The sequence below is a fragment of the Brachycentrus maculatus genome, unplaced genomic scaffold (genome assembly GCF_059751285.1).
Source record: "Brachycentrus maculatus isolate JH-2025_06_01 unplaced genomic scaffold, ASM5975128v1 h1tg000372l, whole genome shotgun sequence".
In the NCBI taxonomy this organism is placed as follows: domain Eukaryota; kingdom Metazoa; phylum Arthropoda; class Insecta; order Trichoptera; family Brachycentridae; genus Brachycentrus; species Brachycentrus maculatus.
This window is the reverse complement of record NW_028281121.1, coordinates 245,388-268,094: the sequence shown is the minus strand read 5'-3', so window position 1 is coordinate 268,094 and position 22,707 is coordinate 245,388. Positions and strand designations below refer to the sequence as shown.

The 22,707-nt window shown below is 30.1% G+C and overlaps 1 protein-coding gene across 1 annotated transcript in view; it reads right to left on the bottom strand.

Annotated features, from left to right (window-relative positions):
* VGlut (Vesicular glutamate transporter) overlaps positions 1-18,375 on the bottom strand; it is a 75,184-nt gene extending 56,809 nt beyond the window's left edge. The window contains exons 1-3 of the mRNA XM_088270110.1: positions 17,890-18,375; positions 7,062-7,223; positions 5,170-5,276 (exon numbers count right to left, since the gene is read on the bottom strand). Of these exons, the coding sequence (XP_088126236.1) occupies positions 5,170-5,228 (59 nt within the window). The 5' untranslated portion in view covers positions 5,229-5,276; positions 7,062-7,223; positions 17,890-18,375. The remainder of the gene's footprint in view (positions 1-5,169; positions 5,277-7,061; positions 7,224-17,889) is intronic.
* Positions 18,376-22,707: the final 4,332 nt, after the last annotated feature.

Sequence of the window (22,707 nt, the reverse complement as noted above, 5' to 3'; positions counted from 1 at the left end):
GAGCTTAAGTCTATTAAAGGGATTAGTTACATAAACGGACTTTATAATGGGGATATATAATCAAGGGGTGGCAAATATTTCAAAATGATCCTCATAATAGACCTAATTTTTTAGGCAAATTATCTCAAATTAAATTTTTATTTTATTAATATATGTCCTTCCGTCAATTTTTAGTTTAAGTTAAATTAGCAACCTTTTAAAACTGAATCAAAAGATTATTGTTAAACACTTTGAGAAAGTGATACGAAATGATGCTTTGATGTTTGAAATGATGTGAAATACATCGATTCATGTGTCACAATAGATTTTAAAAAGTAGTGGTATTTACTAAGTAAAACATAAATTACAAATGGATAGATTTTACCACAAAGTGACTGCCGAATCAATTAATGAAACTTTGAGCAATCATTTTTCCCTGAATAAATTCCAAAATTTTAACATTTATAATCTTAACTGATTTTGACTAACGTCATTAGTGTGTGTTAGACTTCTACCTTTAGTGCAAGTTGTTCTGCAATCCTTAGTGCATGTTGTTCCTAGTTTGACCAAAATAACGCTTGTGATCAATATTTTGGGTAGTTGTAAGAATATGAATTTTGTGTACTTTATATTATGCTATGATAGTGACGCGTAGTATTGTCTGTGATGAGGAGACGTGTACGTCTTGAAACCGGTAGGTAAAAATCTTGGTTGGTGTTTATATACGAGCACTTACAGCGTTAATATTTTGACAATGAAAATTGAATAAATATTTCATATAAATATATTTTTTTGTTCTTAATAGATTTTTAACATTTTCTCAATATTATCAATATTTTAATCATTTACTTTGTGGTTAGAAATTTTTACTTATTCATTTTTTTTACAAAATTTTTAGTAATTTAAGTATATTACCATGAGTGTTTATAACGATGAGAGGTTATATACTAATATTACTACTATTTTTGTAAAAAAATGAGATTTTTAACTTTTGAAGTAAGTGTCACAACTCGAAAGTATTACTAAAAAAATGTTTTCAAAATAATTTCATGTAAAATGTTATAATTGATATGACCATCAAATAAATAATTACCACAGGCTTTTAAGTCACCGTGTTTCTTTTAAAAAATGTGCACAAAATGAACATCAGCAAAAACAATGAGTGATTTTCCCAATTTAAAGAAAAGTTTTAATGCCTCCAATGAGCTGAAAATGACGCTCGCCCATTAGCTGATTGCAATTTCCCCGATAAGTTTGAGACAAAAGCCATTACGTTTGATTTGTTTGATGAAGAATGATGACACAGTAGTTACAGGATAATAATTACTCTCGACAGGTACCCCGTTGCATAGAATGCTCGTGTCGTAAACTTTGAAAACAAAATGGGAGCTTAAAGCTGAATACGGGGGAGAAGGGTGCTAATGGCTTGATTAAGAGATCAGCTCTTACGACAAATATTTTTTTTTTTAATAATGATTTAATCCATGAAATATTTAATTAAATTACACGAAATTTAAAAAAAAAACATATTCTTCATATATTTTCAAAAATTTACCATTATTCATTATTTTAAATAAAAGACACCTTTATTTTTTCCCTTCATATATTTTAAAATAATAAAGCAGATAGTTTTTTTTAAACACTCTTAAAATACCTCTTTAAAAAAACACTACTTCGTGAATACCTTTATAACACAAAATGAACGATTAATGATAAGCAGAGTGATATACTACCATACCACAAAGTTAAAAATAATTTTAACATACAAAATATTTTTTGGTTATATTTTATTGCGTTACATTTCTTCCTCTTGTACCTTAAAAAATAATATTTTGCTATTTGTTATAAATGTTTTCTTAATTTTAATATTAAATCGATAAGAAATATCGAAATACATGCCAGTGATTATATTTTTTTGATATATTTTCAAACATGATATCAACGAAAAAAGGTTTTTCAACCGCTCAATTGTGGTATTTTCAAACCATTTGACTTTAATGATAAACTTTTTAAATTGATGACGCACAAACCTATATCAAACTGCATTATGTACGTCTTTCTATCGCTATTTTCATGGATCGTGTGCGGCAGGAGGCTTTCAGGGAGGTAACTCAATTTCACGCAAAGTGCACATCTCCAATATGATTTTGTTTCAGCAGAATGACCGCCCCTCCATATAATCCCGGGGTTTAAAGCCAGTATTAATCAAAAATATTTTGATGACTACAAAATACGTATGTTGCATTCAATAAATGATAGCAAGATAAAATCATACAATTATTTTGAACACGTATTTCAAAAGCACAATTAGTACAGTTTTTAGTAGTTTGACAATAAAGAAAATTTATTCAACGAAATATTGAAAACATAGAAAAGTACGAAAATTACGAAATATTGTTCCAAGCCAAAAACTGAGCATTTAATTAAATTTCATTAATCAATTCGGCACTTAGTCAATTTGTGATAAAATATACCTATTTTTCATTTAAGTTTTACTTTCTTTGAAGATGGAAGATGGAAGCTTGAAGTTTGAAGATGGAAGCGGAATGCATCGAAACACGTTTCTAAAGAAATAGTGGTACCTACGTATATTTACCAATTAAAAGTTAATCATAAAACATTTAATTAAAAATAAATATATATTACCATAAAGTACTGCTGAATCAATTTATGAAGTTGATTTAAATTATTTTTCAAACCAAACTGGAAATACTTTTTCCATAATTTTTTAAATTTTGCATAATTACATCATTTCAAGCAACAAAATAACAAAGGAAAAATCGTAATCAATAAAACTAAAAGCCTCAAAATGAAAACATTTATTCTTCCTTTTTAATCTGCTTTTTAACAGAAATAAGCAAATGAGATCTTCATTTAAAATATATTTGATGAAAAGAGAACCAGAAAAAATAACTACTTAGGGAGAAAAAACTTAACGAACAAGGCGACGAGGCGGTGAGGTTAGGGGTGAGGGACGTCCAGAAGAAATGATGACATAAATCCGGGATAATGTCTGTTTGTTATCAGCGCTGCGCAGTCAACAGTAAAGAGGGATCAATTCTCAACGGTTGTTAGCGGAGTAGTAGGGGAATGTACGGATTTGCTAAATGATACATAAGCCAGTCCTAAAAATGATCCCGCATTTCTCGTATTTGATTTCTCAAACAATCGAATCATCGAAATGGTAATATCTTCTGATTAAAAAAATAAAAACAATTGCATACCTACCTTAAGATAATAATTGTATCATAGATTCGTGACCTAAATTGAAAACCTAATATGAAATTTAAAAAAATGTATGTATATTGTTCAGTTCAGTGCCGAAAATGTATCGGGTTTTTTTTAGTGTCGGGTTGTGGTCCCGTTGTTACTGTCGCGGACTCTTGAGTCAGAAGTTTTTGGTTCGAACCCACTCTACCACAATTATATACCTATTTCTAATAATGAGCCGCTTAAGCTCACAGAAATAGTATGAAATTGTAGAGTATATTTGTAAATTATAAAAAAAAAAACAAATATTTCTCGTTTTTTTAAAAAAAATCTTAATTTATTATTCACAACATTTTGAGTGTGTCCAAATACTTGTTCACAAATCTTGATTAAAAATATTGTAAATAAATTAACGTGTCAAATTATAAGCTAAAATAATAAAAATGAAAATTATATTATCCTGTGTTTCTCATGTATGTGATTATAATCTAGGATTCCGACCTGACATACTGATAAAAGAGTTTCTGCTCAATAAAACGCTTCTTTTCACCTCACCCGAAGATGTCTCTAGTGAAATGCTAGTGATTTAAGAAAAAAATTTCGAAATTGGATCATATATATACAGCTTCCAAAAATTTGAGTATTGTGGTTGTCAATCATGGGTAGCGTTGGTGAATATTACACGTGTGTAAAGTGAGCACTTAAACCAGCCTATAATGGTCGTAAACCCTGTAAAAGCCCAGACTTCCATATTCTCCTTCATCTTTGTTGAGATGTCCAAAAATAATATGAGTTTATTATAATAATGAAAACAGTATGGTATGTTCTGTTTAAAACTATATAAAAATTATTTAAAATTATTTTTTAAAAATAAATTAGATTTTGTCTATTCCCACCAGTTTTAGTAAATATCTGTTCTGAAGAGGAACATTTACCTATTTTTATAAATACAACTGCAAATGGTTGAAGCTTAGAAAATTACCTAGAGACTTTAAGCAGTAGATGCGATTTCTGAGTTTGCTCATTAAAATGATATCACTTTTTATGCAAACGAAGATGTTGGGTTATCTCAAATCAAATGTGTGGATTTTGCAATACGATAAAGATTGTTTTACATTTTTACTTTAAAATGAGTCATTGGAAAGAGAGATGAATTATGATATTATTTCAACACTCATTTCGTCTTAATAAAATTAAATAACGTTGTTATAACCGCTTTTTTATTAATACAATTTAACCTACCGGTTTCAACAAGAACCTTGTCATCATCTGGGTTTATATTAATTCAAAAACATTAAACTACTCTCACCAAAAAACTTCTACACACTCATTTTAAAACATTTTATAAAGTTTATAAAATGTGCCACAAAGTATCTGCAGAAAACATTCCAGAAACTTATTTCTTCTACTTTAGTATTATATTGTAATGACTAGTATCGAAAGCTTTAGATACTTATAATTTAAATCCGTAGACGAAAGCATCTGTAGCGTCTACAACAAGTCGTTATTATGTAATACTTTAGTGGTAAAAAAGCAACTGTTTTATTTATAATTTAGTGCTGATACAATAAATAACTGAAATGTGAGATGATGGTATTTACGCATGTGACCTTTAGACGATCCTGTGCTTATAGTATGGATTAGAGAATTAGGTTTTTGCTGATGAAAGAAAGCATTTATATTACGCTTCCCGAAGACAAACAAATCAATCCTAAAAAATCATATTATTAATAGATTTGGCATTAACTTAATGGAATAAGATATTCATTTTAAAATTTAAACACTTGCATTAGACCACTGAGTTATATTTAATTTCACAAGACTATTTTTGACAACTACAGATGTTTTCATAGACTGGTGATTAACAACAACTCTATTGTTTTCGAAACTAGACATGTGAAATAAAATAAAACTCAATAAATGGTTTTAAACATGTGTTTAATTTTTGAAAATTAAAATAAATCACTTAAAAAAACTTACCGTCGGAACACGCCGGTGGCCTTGTCCTTAAAGGCACCGAGCGCGCCCAGCCCCGGCATCCTTCAGGCGCTGATCTCTCCTTCAGTTCATCGCACTACTACCGCCATCTGTTAAAGAAAAATATTTAACATTTTATATATATCAGACACTAGATTTCACATCTCACGGATGATATTATGTCAATATTTTATGTAGTATCTCAGCTAGAGATGTTTTTTTATTTGTTAAAGAAGATGGAAGTCTGAGCATTATGGCCTGATTTTTTACTGGCGTAAGCGATCAATTTACACACCTGTATAACGTTCTTATATTTGCCCATTATTCAATAAATATATTAGATTAATATTTCTAAATCTATTGAAAAAGCTTCCCGCATGTGAAAGGAACTAAAGACCATTCCACAAGCGTATACAAGATCTTTTTGGGTTATTTTTAAAATGAGAAATATATTTCGATTTCATAGTATTTCTGTGAGCGTAAGCGGCTCATTATTAGAAATAGGTATCAAATTGTGGAATAGTTGATTTAAACCTAAAAAAAACTTTGACTTAAGCGTCCGCAACACCACGGGACCACAACCCGACACAATAAAAATTGTTACGTTGTTTTGTAACACGTTACAAAAATGTTTAAAGTGAATACTTAAGCCAGCCAAATACCAGAGTATAAGAAGCCATAAGATGCTCAGACTTCTATCTTCTTTCATTTAATAAAAAAGATAGTTGTTTGATCTTAAATTCAGACACTTATAATAAGAAGATATTTAATTGAATAATTTAAAAAAGGAAATTCAATCGTAACAAAGGTTTAAGGAAATTGTTCCGATTTAAAAAAACTACATTTCAATTATAATAATAATTCATCTCACTGAATATGTTTTTTACACAATTTTATCAGTTTATATTAAACTTATAACTTAAATTTTTATAAACTTTATACTATCAATAAAAAAAATATTCTAGAAAAAAACTTTTAGTTTAATTTAAGCAGACAACCATACTTTTGTTAGCATTTTTTTGTCGACATTTTTAACGGTTTAAAATGCTGTATTTGTTGCTGGTATCCATAAAAATTAGTGACCAGTGTTGGCAATCTAAAAAATTGAATCTTCTTTATATTTCACATCATAACATCACAAATTATTTTCATATCAAAATGTAATTTTTTTATAATAAATATGCGTTTTTTAACATGATCATATTATTAGCTTTTTAACTGAAAAATTCCTCCACACAAGATAATATAAAAATAATAATCTGCCCATCTAAAATTTAATAGCACAAGGTTAAATAAAATTGAAACTCAAGTCACGTAGCCTCAAAAGCAACTTTTATTCAAAAACTTTTAACAGTTTTCTCAAGAAATTACGTAATACTCGTATATTGAAATAATGTTTTACACAACCGTATCGTTTATATTAGATTACTTTAAAAAATATATTTGGAAGATTTTTTTTCTAAATTTCAATCTTAATATAGTATTATATATTTTACCAAATGCAATATGAAATACAAATTAGTATTTTTAATAATCATAAAAGAAAAAAATAATTTCGTTAGTAGTAATTGGAAAATCAATACTTTTTGCTACTCACACATACACTCTTCACAAGTATGAGGAGGTATAGGTATGTACATGTATTATGTAACAAAATATGTACGAAACTACACGTTAGTACCTACTTTACTTACACATTCAAATAATTCGTGGTACTTGTATATAAGGTACGTACTACAAGAGCTGAAACGTTACGTTTAGTTTTAATTTTCAAAGGTTTTAAATAGAAAATATTATAAAATTTTGAACTAACATACCAAAGAAGGTTGCAAGAATTGTTTTTTAAGTTTTATAATTAAAATAAAAGAAGAATTATGTGTGGTAAAGCTACTTACAATAACGTTGTAGGGTACTGTTCGTGGCAGCTCACCCGTCTGCCAGAGAGCCTTTCAGTCCTAGGCCCGCTCCCTTCTCCTCTCCCCCCCTCCGGAAGGCTCTACGCCGACTCCGCACATCTACGGCGCTGCGCCATTGGCTGAAACACGTAGATGACGGCACTGAAAATAGTACTGCTCCAGTTTTATCGACCAATGGGAGCGCGCCGCCGCGGCATGGGTGGGGCTTATGTTTCAACTGTTTCAGAGAATCCTGAAATCACTGAAAATAATTTGAATGTGTGCCCGGGCTTTATGCTCTATGTGATCTGAATACATTTAGGTACTCCGCGCAGATTCACGTCTCTATCTTGCCCGGAAGAAAATGGCGCTGCAAATTTACATGAAATTTCAAATATTTCAATTCTTTCTTTATTTAATCATACTACATAAAATTATACGAATTTCTCAGCAAAACCAAAAACCAAGTCTCTTGAAATATTCAAGATTGCATGCAAATATTACTTTTTTATTATTATTCATGCATATAAATTTTGAATATAATCATGTATCAATTCAGAAAATGTGTAATAAGAATCACATTAACACGCAGTTTTTTGTCGTTACTCTACTTAACAATGCTCTAATAAAAAGTACAGTTAAATAATCATTTTATAGATTCATTTCAGATATTTTTAATAATTAAATAAGAGAATATTTTAAAAATGCTTAAATACTCGAATAAGGCCAACAAGGAGTAAGGTTTTTTTTTGTTTTTTTTTAAAAGGAAACTACATATGGTAAAATGTGAATTTTAAAATCTGGGTTATATCATCATGTTAACACTGTGTAACATTCACTATTCTATCCATTATTGATTAACCGTATTTATCTAATTTCAAAAATTGTATAAATATATTCTAATCAGTCACAATTTTTCGTATTTCAGTGCTGCTAATTGTCTATTGAATTTTATGAAAATTATGAAAACCGAAACGTTTATGTAAGTATGTAATTTTATCTCCTATTTATTTCAAATACAAGGAATTATTCGATGATATATATTGTGAATGTTTAGACTTCCAATTACTCATTCATCTCTGTTAAGATATAAAAAAATATGTTAAAAATTACGTAGCTATTTATTTTTTAATACTCATATTTGATTGCTTACAAATATTTCCAATTCAATGTTTGGAACTCTGTCTTTTATTTTGTTTAAATATAATAACGATTTGTAATATAGTTGAATACAAGACTTAATCAGATTTAACGGTTCACTCTTCATTTAACTGATCATTTATACTAAATTCACCCCACAACTTGATTCACCCTGAAATTCATTTGGGTGTAGTCATCCACAAAGCCTTCATTTCTGGAAGTCAGGTCCGTGAAATTAAATTTTCATAGGGCTGTAAATTTTGCCTAACTTCATATCGGTACCACTCAGAACTACCATGGCTTTAAAAATATTTTATACGTACGCTTTATTATATTCTCACCCTTTATTGAGTGAATTTATTTAAACTTTATTTTGATAGTTATTTTAAAAACGATGATTTTTTACTGTTGACGTAATGGTGTTTTTGTAATCAGATATGTTTATTGTAAATTACAATAATACATAAAAACTTTATTTTTTTAAATGCTGATTTTGGTTTATTTTTACTTCGGAAAGTTTTTAATGGTGAAAAAAATAATATACTCGACAATTTTATACCTGACAATTTTAATGGTGAAAAACTTAAATACTCGTGGTGAAATCGTTAACACATTTGGAAATAAGTGTTTATTTTTTCAGCTTGCATCTGACTATCCGTGGTATTTTTACCGTGCGCCTCATCGCATCTCAATGAAAGACCTGCAATATTGTAACATTCACCTATAATGTGATGATTTTTCTAAGGTTCAGTTCCATATAAGAAAATCGTCTCATCATTGACGATTTTGATATGTCTTAATCCTTATATATGTTTTTCAATTTCATTATCGCATTTTTTGGCATTTTAACTCTCCTTCTCGTATGCTACTAAAGTCGTTAGCAAAAAAACCAAGACAGTAAAATTTATCTAGTAAAACATGGCACACGTACACGTGAACTCTTGGGAGTTGTTCAGTCATTTTGTATTTTGATATTGCAAATAGTTTTGTATTATCAGATAATTTTATATTTGAAAGAAATTGTCAACCAATTTTGACCCTACCATTTCACTTTCTTTACTTTTTTCGAGAGTATCAAACAAATTACGCACGTCTAGCGGTCAAATACATCCTCGTTCTTTATATTTCAATATTTCATATTTCAATTTCATAATTTTTGCTTAAGCATCTTGTTATTAAAAATACTAATCTAGTAGTTGTAGAGTGAACTTGAGCCTAGAAAATCTAGCCTTGACAGTTTTAACTCTTGACAGACAGAAATTATAATATTATACAACTTTTTAGTGTTGCAGTTTATATGTAAAACTTATTTTATTATATTTTTTTCAAAAAATAATTCTCTAAAAATCAATAAACATTCATTCTCCCCTCTACGTTTTAATATATTGGTAGCTTTGGAGCATGAAATAAAATGTTTTCATCGTCTCAATAAATAAAGAAACGAAAAAAAACTCGTTAAATTATTAAATAAACAAAATTTATCATGAACCCCAATCATAATTATAATTTCATCAATTGATTTGGCAGTCACTTTGTGGTAAAATCTATCCATTTTCAATTAATGTTTTACTCAGTAAAAAACACTATTTCTTAAAATCTACTACGTGTTTCGATGCATTTCGCATCATTTTCAAATACCGTATTTGAAGAAAAAGTGGGATTTACTATGCAAAACATTAATCAAAAATGCATAATTATAATGATAAAATAATTTTCTATTTGAGGGTAAAAGGGTAAACTTTTTTTTTGCTTCCTACGATAGAACTCTTAAATCCAACATTTTCGTGATTTAACTTCCTTCCTTATGTGGTGTATTCATCCCTTGGGAGAGATTTAAGGACAAACATCCCTACAAAGAAGATGCGGTCAAGTGGAAATGTAATCTTCCTAAAATGCTTTAAATATAAAATAGAAAAGTGACTAGACTTTTATTTGCTCGCAATGGGGGTTTTCTAAGTAGAAGTCAATTAAACCGTCTTAAACGATAAATTTATCTCTCTCTATTTTTAAATTGAATGGGTAACTTTGTAAAGTCGGTTGGTAAATATAGAGTAGAAAAACAAAGTAACTAAATATTGCTAGTTTCTAGTTACAATAATTAAAGAAAACACTTCGTTTTTTACCACTTGAGTTTTATTATAGACTACATGTTTCAGAAGCTAAACTTCCATCATTCAGGTCTGTATAATAACTAAAATATAAAATATAAAATTGTTCTATAAATAAGGAGAGGGGAAAGTAAGGGGAAGGGGTTATTCAAGGAACGGAGTTTGAAAACAAAGGGAAAATTGAAAGCAATGGCGAAGAATTTTGAAACAATATATTATTTAATAAATTATTATTAGAATTCAGTTTTTTTTGTATTTCTAAATTTTCAAGATAATTCATAATTTGGCCTTTATATGGAACAAGGTGTAATAATTTTAATTTATGGTAGTGAAATGAGTGATTAGTATCTATCATCGATCGCGGTAATTGCTAATATTGGAATATGAATATCCACAAGTTCTCATACCTTGTACAATCCCACACAAAATAAAGGTGTGATGGCGTCACTACCTCTATCTCAATAAACATCGCTCCACTACATTAGTTTCAATTGACTTCACATTCTGGGAATTAATTTCCAATGTGAAGCGGTGAGGGGAGTTGAAGCGGAGTGCTGGGGAGCGGGAAGACTGTTGCTAGGCTACAGGACTTTGAAGAGCTAATAACTTGTATTCGAGAAGCGACCGATACCTGCGGCTGTTTGTATGGAGCACCCAACTACAGCGCATTTAAAAAATATGTATCATTTTTTATATTTACATAAAAAAAAATATTATTCATGAAAACATATTATACGTAGACTGTTTTATACACAATTTTGTCACGATATTTTTTTGTCTTTCTCACATTTATTTTGTTATTATTTTAAAGTCGGATGATTTATTTTGTTTGATTGCAAAAACTTTTCATAGAATTTGGATAGGTTAAGGAACACCAGGATAAGAGAAGTATGCGAGATCGAAGATGTCGTTTGGTGGGGAAAGCAACGAGGAAGACAATATGCGCATGTGAGGAGAATGGATCAAATATTTCTAATACTTATGTGGTCAGGTCAAGAGTCAGAATAATCGGCGCGGGTATGTATGAGGAAATGCACGAATGTGGAAGAGGCGAAGATTGTTTGCAAAAACAGATTGGTGTGGGCTTATTATCTCTGCAAGAGAAGCGGAGTGACGGTAAATTAGTTTTAATTAGTGAAAAAACGGTTTAAAGGTAGAATAAAAAATAAGGCTGTAAAACTCGAAGAGACATACTTGTACTCGCATAAATTTCAAAGAAAAATCGGCATTCAGAGCAATAGAGCAAGAGGTATTCATTTCAATACAAAAACGGTATTTGAAGCAAAAAATTCAATAACGTTAAATGTTACCTGGGTTTAAAGAAAACTAAATTAAGAAGGCTAAATACTGCCAAATTTAGTTGGATCCATAGGTAGGTAGGTAGGTACTCAAAATTTAGTGGGGAAAATTTTTTCTATGTTCAGTAAGCTTTAAAAAATATTTTAATATTATGAATTGAAAAAGAGAAGAAATAATAAATTAAAATCAATCCAAATTTACTGATTCACTGCCTCAAATTATTTTCTTGTCTAAAAATGGTATACTTTAGGTCGCACTGTTACTTAAATATGGGGCTGTATTTCAAAGGAAGATATTAAAGATTACCGTCTATCAGTCAGTACAGAACAAGTCATAAATGAATTCACTGGGAGCTTTTCATTATAAATAAGCCACGTGACTGGGAGCCGCTTATGAATTTTGTGATCATTAACTAGAATTAAGTTTAATACTTGTACCTAGTGAACACGACAGTAATAAATGTTTTAATTCAAAGTCAATTAATTAAGTGTGTATTAAGCAATATCCCTGGTTGTGTTTTATGTCACCAAGGCAAATAATACTTTTTTTTAAACTTTATAAAATTATAAACAACTTTGTTTTAACCACTTTTATTATTATTATTACTCTTTAACCTACCGGTTTCAACAAGAACCTTGTCATCATAAGGGTTTATTTAATTCTAAAATATTAAAAACATTAAAATACTCATAATTAATTACATTTTCTTACCAAAAACTAAATCCTAAATTTTTTAGTTTTTGGTAAGGGAATGTAGTTAATTATGAGTATTTTAATGTTTTCAATGTTTGAGAATTTAATAAACCTTGTTGATGACAAGGGTTTTGTTGAAACTGGTAGGTTAAAGTGTACTAATAATTAAAAAATTGGTTAAAACAAAGTTGTTTAATTTATATACATAGTTCATAAAATGTGCCACAAAGTATTTGCGAAAAACATTCAAGAAATTTTTCAATGGAATTATTTAAATAAATAATTTAATTAAAACCAAATGAAGAAAAGGTCCTGAGCTTCAGTTTTTTTATAAATACATTTAATGGAATACAAATGATATCAGTATAAGAGTTTCAAAAGAAAGATATAAAAGCATTATGGAAATGAAAATGGAGAAGGAATGGAAATTATGAAACTGAAAGTAGTAGCAACTGCTAGGGTACTCAGAGTTGCACACCCGTACAAATGCCTACGAGCCCATTGAAGAAATAACTATTATACGTTGGAATTTTAAAATTTATGAATGATGGTGAATTTCAATTTTTAAAACACACATTTTAGTTCATAATTAATTATTATATTTCATTAAAAACGGCAACAGTGCTACTTAAAAAAGATACAGATTCAAGTTTTTTGAGAGAGCTCGACATTTATCGGCAAATTGCTGCAATAAAAAGAGTCTGAAGTGGAGAGATGTGATGAAGAGAATGATAGCACGAATCTCTCCTTAAAATACTCGATTGAAGGACACTTATGGTATCGCACAAGAACGTGGAGAGGACCCAAACTAGCAGTTTGACAAGATAGAATTAATCGTTAAAAAATACCAAATTTGATTCTTTCGTTAATGTTTTTTCAATGGAACATTAACAGATACAATATTGAATAAAATAAAAAATTGTAGTAAAATTAGTGATTCAAGAATAATGTTTCAAAATTGGTTCATATATATAGAACTTCCAAGAATTTTAGTTGTGTGGTTGTCAATAATGGGTAGGATTGGTGAATGTTACGCGTGTGTTAAGTGATCACTTAAACCAGCCTTTAACGGTTGTCAGCCCCGTAAATGCCCAGACTTCCATATTCTACTTCATCTTTGATGAGATATCAATAAATAATATAAAAAATTCTACTTCAAGAACATGTTTCTAAGGAACTGTATTACAATATAATTGTTATGTAAAATATTCTTTATGAAACACTCTCCTTATCATTCATCGTTCACTTTGTGTAATACCACTTTTATAAACACTTATTCGTGATTACCGGTTTCAGAATAAGCATACCATCATCGGATCATTAAAATAAAATTATTACGATGATGATAACGAAGTGTTTATAAAAGTGATATTACACAAAGTAATCGATGAATGATAGAGTGTTGTATTACGATGCCACAGAGTTATCAATGCTTTTAATTATTTTTGTAATAATATTTTCAAAATATATTTTTAATTAATCTATTTTTTAAAATTTTATATAAACGCCAACTTTTTTTTCTTTGATTTAATCTGTATTTTTTTTAAATAATTTTTTAGTATATGGTCAAGAATTTAACTAATCATCTATCATAATAATACTTTTTTTTTATTCATGACGATTGAATTAACGTTTGATAAAAGGTATTTTTAACATTAAAAACGCGTATTTATAAACTATTTCATTGATTTCATTAAAGTTACTGCTAATAAAAAATAAAAAATCTGAATTTTGTAAAACGCTCTTTATTCGAAACAATTCTCAATAGTAAGCTTAAGTAAATGACAAAGGTGTAGCTTAAATAAATTTCAATGCGTCCTTTGTTTTACTGCGATCAATACAAAGTAGATACCCGAACGTTATTGAATTTATGTAAATCTAGCGCAAACGTATCTAAGTAAAACGTAGGTACAGTACTCTGTACAGTAAGAACAAATCGGTGCGGTAACTTTTCTGTCTTTAAAAATCAGTTTTTGAAATGATACATACAGTACAAGCTTTATTTTTTTCTTATAAATATTTTTTTTAAAACAAGTTTTGTTTTAAAAAAAATTATAAATTCATAGTTGCTGACACATATAAAAATGAAGTAATAAAAACAAAATTTATATCATCAAAGAATTATACCAACAAATTCTGGCTTGGTAGCTGCAAACATTATTCAGTGTTAAAGCAAGTTACATAAAATGGTCAATTGAAGGGAAAAATTAAATTTAGCTCACTTTACCCTGGCTGTACCCGGATTTCAGGGAGTATGGCCGGGAGCTAGAAAACAATTGAAGCGGAAAGCGGAGGCGGCGCTACGTGCTCCGGTACCGCCCTCTGCCTCGGCGTAATGGAATACTGAAGCTTACCAATACAGCCTACCTGACTGAAAGCTGAAACTGAAAAGTTTGAGTATAACGTTGACTTTTACAGTTGTGTGTGTAAAATGATGAGTTGGTAGTTTCCAGCACAATGTTTTATACGTACCTTGCACGATTTTATTGAATGCCTTTTAGTTTATGCCGTGATTTGTGTAATTTAATAACGTTAATTTTCAATAATGGCAAAAAACGTTACACGATATAAACCTTTCAAAAATATATTTGAAAGATTTTTTTATCAAATATTCTGCTAACATTTTCGATATTTTGCTATATAAATTACAAAATATTATACTGTTTATTATAATATGTTACAAATATATTGTTAGAAACACTAAATAAAATTGTTACCATATATTTTGTGAACATTACAATCTCGTGTTTAAATTTATATTTTTTATTAAAACACGAAATTCTGTTCAAATTAATAAAATATTATAATTTAAGATTTGAAAATGAACATGACAATTTTTAAATTTGTAGCTTTTGAATTATAATGTTTTCTGTGCGATACATCGCACAGAAAACAATAAATTTATCTTGCAATAATTTTTTGAAGACCAGGAGGTTATAATATCCATAGTATTGCCTTCTTAAAACCATAAACTAGGAAAAGGAAAATGTCAATATCTTTTACCTGATACCGGTAACCATTACTGACCATTTTGTTAATAGGACAAAAATATACAATGAGATTCTGCCGATCCCTTGAGTTCAGTTTTGTATAAATTTCTAGACGGTATGAGTACTTTATAATTTCAGGATAATAAATAAAATTTATCATGTAACTACAAAATGTAAATGGCAAAATTACCAGGATAAGATAAATACATAATACCTATAAATGAATTTTCAGAAAATGCTATAAAATCAGAGGGAACAAAAAGATCACATCCTTATCAAACTCGTTAACTGGCAAATGCCCATTGATATCAGATCTTACAAAGGGGTCCAAATTTAAAACGATCGAGAATTGGTCTTTCTGAAGCTCAAACGTCTGCCACAATCACCAAAGTGTAAAAATAATTGAATAAGACAAGATCAGTGCCAAAATTCGATTGAGGTTCAATAACAACATGGTCAGCATGAAGCCGATCTTAAGTTTATCTATTTTGACATATTGATTACGGCATACAAAGATAGTCTAATATCGACTTTCAACCCTTACGTCAATGAGGTTTTCAGCCCCAGGATATCAGAATCTTGTAATATGTTTAACAATACTTGGTAGATGATAGCTGAGCTCTCCAAAGTTAGAGTACTGATGGATATTGGACGTTACTCTAACCAATTTAACACTTTTAAAGGTGATCACAAGTGCCAATATCGTATAGTTAAATGATCATTTAAACTTGATATATACCGTCACTTCTAATTATTTATCATGAAAATAGAAAAAGCTCACCAAAGAATAAACGAACAAAAATAATATCAAATAACATTAAAGATCTGAGGAAAATGCTAATAACTCCAGGTAAAACACAAATAAATTTATCGAATGTGATACAAATGAAATACGAGTATGTCTTGATCATTTCCATAAAATCTTAAATCACCCTTTTCCACCACCAATCATCTTCGATATTTATACGGAGGTTGCATCACAGTTATCGACATTCCACCAGCATAAAAGGGAAAATAAAGGAAACTACTCCACCTGCAGAGAGTATAAAGCCAGAATTATTAAAATAAATGTTTTTAAAACTGATGTGTTCTCATTGTATAACGGCTCTTACAACTCTCGGCATTTTATAACCAGTTCATCGAAGAGGGTCCAAAGTTTCAAGTACTTGGGAGTACCTACCTATACTCGTACATAACAGAAATAGGCAGCCTTTAGTAAGATCTGGGAATTCGTTAAAAACTTGCAGAAACTACTTTAATAGTACGCTGGCTTTCTAATTATCGGATTTGTAGTTGGTGAAGATCAAATTCCGTCATAAAATATTGTATTAAACAGAACTGGGAGTGCATTGAGAACTTGCAGGCACCAGTACGAAGGTTGTCTGAATATGGGATTTGCACCGCCATAAAATATTGTACGTATTTTCTTATCATGCAAAATGTAGTATATTGCTAGGGTCCGGAACAGCCGTATACTTAGCTTTGATAATAGATGTAAAGAATGTGGTTATTTGAGTTTGAGTGAAACGAGAAAATATGGCGTAAAGCACAGCAACCCAATCGACGCCAAGCAAGGAAGATTTAGTTGACTAGGCCACGTATTCCGCGTACGTTAAGAACCTTAAACAAGCTTGGCTCTTTTACAAAACATCAGGTAACTCAGAACGTATACTACTGACATTTCGTCTTTAGTCTTAATTTCTGGATTGCAACCTGCATCCTGAGATATGTAAAGAAGCTGGGAGTCAACAGAAGAGCTTGTGAGAAGAGTTTGTAGACTCTATATACTCCAGGAGGGATACAGAATAAGTAACTAATGTTAGTAATAATGTTAGTAATAAATACAAAAAAGACTTTTAACTTTTTTGAGGATGATAAAAAAATACATAAGATTCATTTACTTAGATATGTACGTATGACATTAGTATCTCTTTTTTTATTATTAAAGAAAGTATTTCAAAGGAATCTGCTATCGTTTGTGTTAAAAACACGGTAAGTTCATAATTCGTGACTATAACAAATCTTTATTTTAAAGAATTATTTATTTTATCTGAATATAATACTCAAATATTACTGCGAACATAATACCTGAAATACCTGACAAATGATTTTTAAGGAGATGTTTTGTATGAAACAAAAATGTATGATAAAATCAAAGTAGTATAACATGTTTTCAAATTATTTATTTACTAAAACATTGTTATTTCAAATGTTTGAGTAGTTGTATCTCGTTGTTAAAAAGAAATAAATTATTTGAAATGCAGTAAAAGTTTTAAAAAAATAGCAATTTAATATGATATCGTTCAGTAGCATTAGCTTTATTTTGCAATAATAATGAAAACATGTACATTATTATCAATTTGTATCATAATTGACATCAAATTTAATCTAAAAAGAGCACAAGGTAGATTTTATAAAATATTGTACGAAAAACAGTTTTTATCCTCACGTCTGTTTTTTATAATTTGTCTTTTTGCAAATGAAGCTTAATTTATCTTATTCTACAATAAAAACAGTAAATAATGTTTTTTTAATTGTCACTCAAAATGAAATTGTGACTTAAATACATTCTTGAAAAATGAAAGAAAAATTACTTACCAGTGACGAATCCAGTTAATACTTTAGTCAAAATCTTCACTTAATTTTATGCTTAGTCTATAAATATTTTTAGTAATACATCTAAGGAAAACTAAGCTAACACCAACTTAGTTTAAATATGTATTTTTTTTTCTAAATACCGTTTGATTTACTTGATATGTAGTAAATTGATATTCTTTAAAGTTATTTAAAGATTTTTAAGATTTTGTTTTTTTTTTGTTTACTAGCTGTTCTTGTTGTAACGATTGTTGTTTTAGCTGTCGCGGAAACTTCTAGGCGCTGCGCGGCAAAGCGAACGCTTTCAAAATATGTCTGGCGCTATGTACTAACAAATGTTTTAAATTCCTATATATTTGAAATTTTATTATTTTGTTTTCCTTTGTTCTATTCTGAATTTGAATGTTTGATTTGTTTGGCCGGTGTTGCCAGATAATTTTGAAAGCGTCCGCCTTGCCGCGCGCCAAGGCCACGTGCCCCGCGCGCACTGACAGCCGGGGCGAGTTGTTTACCTCCGCGGGACTCCCCGCCCTTCCTCCCTCGGCTGAGAGAACCCGCACTACCCTTGCGCAAGAGTCTCACGCGTTGGAAAAACGATATGGAAATGATACGTTGTTTCGACTCATACGTAACGAATTTTCAAACAAAGAAAATAATTTGGGTTTGTACAAAATATAATTTAGATGTAAAGAAGACAATTTGAAATCTAAATACCACACTTCATGGCATATTTATCGCTTTATTTTAAATATCTACCATTTATAAACAAATATGATAACATTTCTTTGTTTGAGATCTTATTTGAAGTCTCCTTCAGTAATTTTGACACAACATAACATTCAAATATGGTCGTGTATTAATACATGCATACACCTATGACAACTAGACCCTTTTTTTAAATTTTTTAAAACGAGAAATATTTGTGTTTTTATTATTTAAACAAATATTTCAATTTCATACTATTTTTGTGAGTCTAAGCAGCTCATTATTAGAAATAGGTATCAAATTGTGGTAGAATGGATTCGAACCGAGAAACTCTGACTTAAGAGTCCGCGACACTAACCACGGGACCACAACCCGACAGTTAAAAGCATTTTACACAGCTGTTATGACCCTTATAGCAGCGCCATCTGTTGAATGTAATGGCAACACATACATGTAATACTTAAAATACTAATGGTGGACAGCGTACTTTTTGTCAGCTGCTTTCACTTAATATTTTCAGCGTTTTACATCGCATTGCTGTTTTTTCATCTTTGTTATTTCCATTGCTTCATAAGCATTATAAAAGTAATATACATGTCGCTCACTCCTTTTAAGAAAGTCATGAATCAAAAATCGAAATTTTTCAGTTGTGCATGTTTTCGGAATGCCCAAAAAATGTACTATATCCCAGCAAAAAAGGCATATTTGTAACTTAATATTTACAAGCAACATGGCAAAAAGTGTCGTTTTGAATTATGAAGAAAGGGTATTCTTAATTATTTTTTTTAAATATCCTCAAAATTTTTCAAATGGAGAAAAAACCCTTAAGTTTTACTTAAAATATTAAAATACCTATTGCACAGTAAAAATTTCAATAAATGGCTTGTTATTTATTTTTAAAACATTGTATTATATTTTAAAACTTTAAATACGTTCTCCTGAAAAATCAAGTTTTTTTATTTATGACGTTCTTGAAAGGAATGAGAGATGTATGCTTCCTAATTTCATTCTTTTCTGTTTTACCAACCAGATTAAGCCATGGCAATTCCTAGCTGGGTACAGATTGTTTCAAATAAATATTCTTAAAACACATTTTTATACGTATTTTTCTGTATGTTCGTTCAATTTTTCCGTTGGCTCGAATATACTAATTTTAAAGATCACTTATATCCTTATTAATGAAAACCTACCGGGATTCGAAATGTCGAAGTAGAAATACAACATTAAAAAATAAATATTTCAAAAATCTTACGAATAAAAAATATATGCAAAAGTTTTAATATCCAGATTCGCAAAAAAATCCCCTCAAAATACATCAGGAACGCTCGGATGGGCATATTGTCTCGTTAGTCCATTTCCTGACGGGCGTCTAACGGAAACGAAAAGCGACGGCGCTTTTTAACACTAACGCCCGGGAAACTTTACAGAATTTAATGGGATATGTCATGACGTCGTAAGACTCAAAACGAACTTAAAAGTCGTCACCCCAATGCAGTACTTAGTTCTCGTTTTTCCACCTATCAGCATATTACTATAAATATCTTATTTTAATGTGAAAATAAACTCTCGTAATAAATCACTTTTTATTCGTTAATGAAACATAAACACAACCAGTTTCGAAAACTACATATGGTCTCCTCAACGGTAAATTATTTTCATATTTAAATCGTTGGTAACATCAAATCAATAAATATACCAATAGTTTTTTTTATTTGTTTTATTTTATATCTCTTAAGTTATAAAGTACAATTTTTGTTATAATTTTATTTGTTTGATATTAGATATTTAAAGGAAAAAAATTGTTAATGTTTTTATTCCACTTCCTTCACTAAAGTTACGATTATTTTGTATTTTTGAAGCTTAACATGTTTATTACATTAATTTATAGGCAAAATTTATGATCGTAAATTGTTTGTCGATATACTGGCCATACAATTGGAAGCTGTATAGTCGTACCCACTTTTGTTTTATTGGCGAATGAAATAATTAGGTTTAAGGATTTTTTATAATGCTTGTTTTGTTATTTGTGGTTTTAAATATAATGTGGAAATAATATTTATTACAAAAGACCTTTTACCATATGAAAATAATTTTCATTGTTTCAATACATCACAGTGATAGTAAAAAAATAAAGATTTGACCACTTTATAAAATGGCGCGTTATTCTTGTACAAGTGTTTTATTTTTATATTTGAATCATCATGTTATTACTATTAAGTAAACTGATAGATAGAATGAGTAAAGTTAAACAAATCAAGATATTTGATAACATGTTATTATAATAGGTTTTTAATAATTAATTTTTATTTAGATATTCACGTCTTCCAGAATATTTGAAAAATATGTCACTAAGGTAAAAAATAAATATTTTATATTAATTTGTATGATACTTATTTTTACTCAGCACAGATTATTTGAAAAAGACTGAAAGAAAATAATCTTGTGGTGAATGGTATCAGGCGTACTTACACAGATTGATTTTGGAGACTGGATGTATGGAATCATCACCGTCGGCGGTGATATGCCTATTCATCTACACTCTAGGGAAATCACGGTAAGCCTAACCCAACCGTCTACCGGCTCTATAGACTGCGTAATACACGAGTGAACGAGGTAGATTTTAGCTCTACAGTTAATGACAAGTAATGAATGTAACAAAAATAAGAATTTTCAATTTTCATGTAGTTTTTGGGTACTGGTTTCGCCACAGTGCGAAATGAAACTCAAAAAAAATAATTATTCGAAGGACCAGTCTTATGGTATTAACAATAAGACGACGATTCTTTTATTCTTATAGTTGGTCTTGATCCAGCGCTGGGATCAGGGCGATTCTCTCTTGATGGTGGTGATGGGGTCACAAAATACAGCGAGGTATTCACAACAATTCAATAAAGAGCGCCCGCGTGAAGAGTCAAATTGCAACTGTTTTTTACTTTTGTTTTCTTTTGTCTTGTATTCGGGCAGTCGGGCGTCGTTCGAAATTCAAAACGTACTACCGATAAGTACCGGCCAAACCATGCCCCCCGCCTTGGAAGTTCCTAGAGCTTCCGAAACCGTCGACGCAAACCGAAAGAACCACGAACTCCAAAACGATCAAACACGAATGTTGAAGAGAGAGACATAATATCGAAAAATACTTAAATAAAGGGATAATTAAATAATTCATTTCAATTTGAACCATAAGAGGTTTGAGGTAATTCTCTCAACACTTTCACTTGTTCGGAAACGTCCAATTCAATACAATTGGAAACTTAATGCAAAAACAAACAAACAAAAGAAAAACTGAGATAAAAAAATGCAAAAACAATAGATAAACAAACTACTATTGATTTGGAATTGGACACAGTTTAACAACTGGCCTTTTGAAGCTGGTGGTTTGGGTTCTGACCAAAGCCACTCTGGCAATACCATCGGTGCCAGGGTATAATTCTTCTATTCTTCCTAGAGGCCAACGTAAAGGAGGGATGTCGTCTTGTATAATTAGAACTAAAGTACCCACAGTTACCGGGTGATCGGGTGTACACCACTTTTGGCGCACTTGCAATGTATGCAAGTATTCCAACCTCCACTTTTTCCAATATTCTTGGACTAAACTGTCTAATAACCGTTTACGATAACCTAGACTATAACTGTTTGTTTCCAAGGCCGGAAGAGATTGCAAAGGTGTAGACATGAGAAAGTGGGCGGGAGTAAGGACTTCCGGATGAGGTTCGCCCGATAACACACAAATGGGTCTAGAATTGAGGAGAGCCTCTATCTGTACTAATACCGTAAGGAGTTCTTCATAAGTCAGTAATTGACTTCCTATTACTCTATATAAGTGTGATTTGAAACTCTTAATATTTGACTCCCAGATTCCACCAAAATGTGGACTATGAGGTGGAATTAATTTCCATTCTATACGACGCTTAAGCATTTCTTTGCTTATAATATTGTGGTATTCCTGCGATACGGTTAACTTATAAATATCTTCTAACTGTGCCTTAGCTCCAATAAAATTTGTACCATTATCTGAGTACAAACATGATACAGGTCCTCTTCGCGACAAAAAACGTTTGAACGCGGCTAAGAAAGTATCGGAGGATAAGTCCGAAGCAAGTTCAATATGTACGGCCT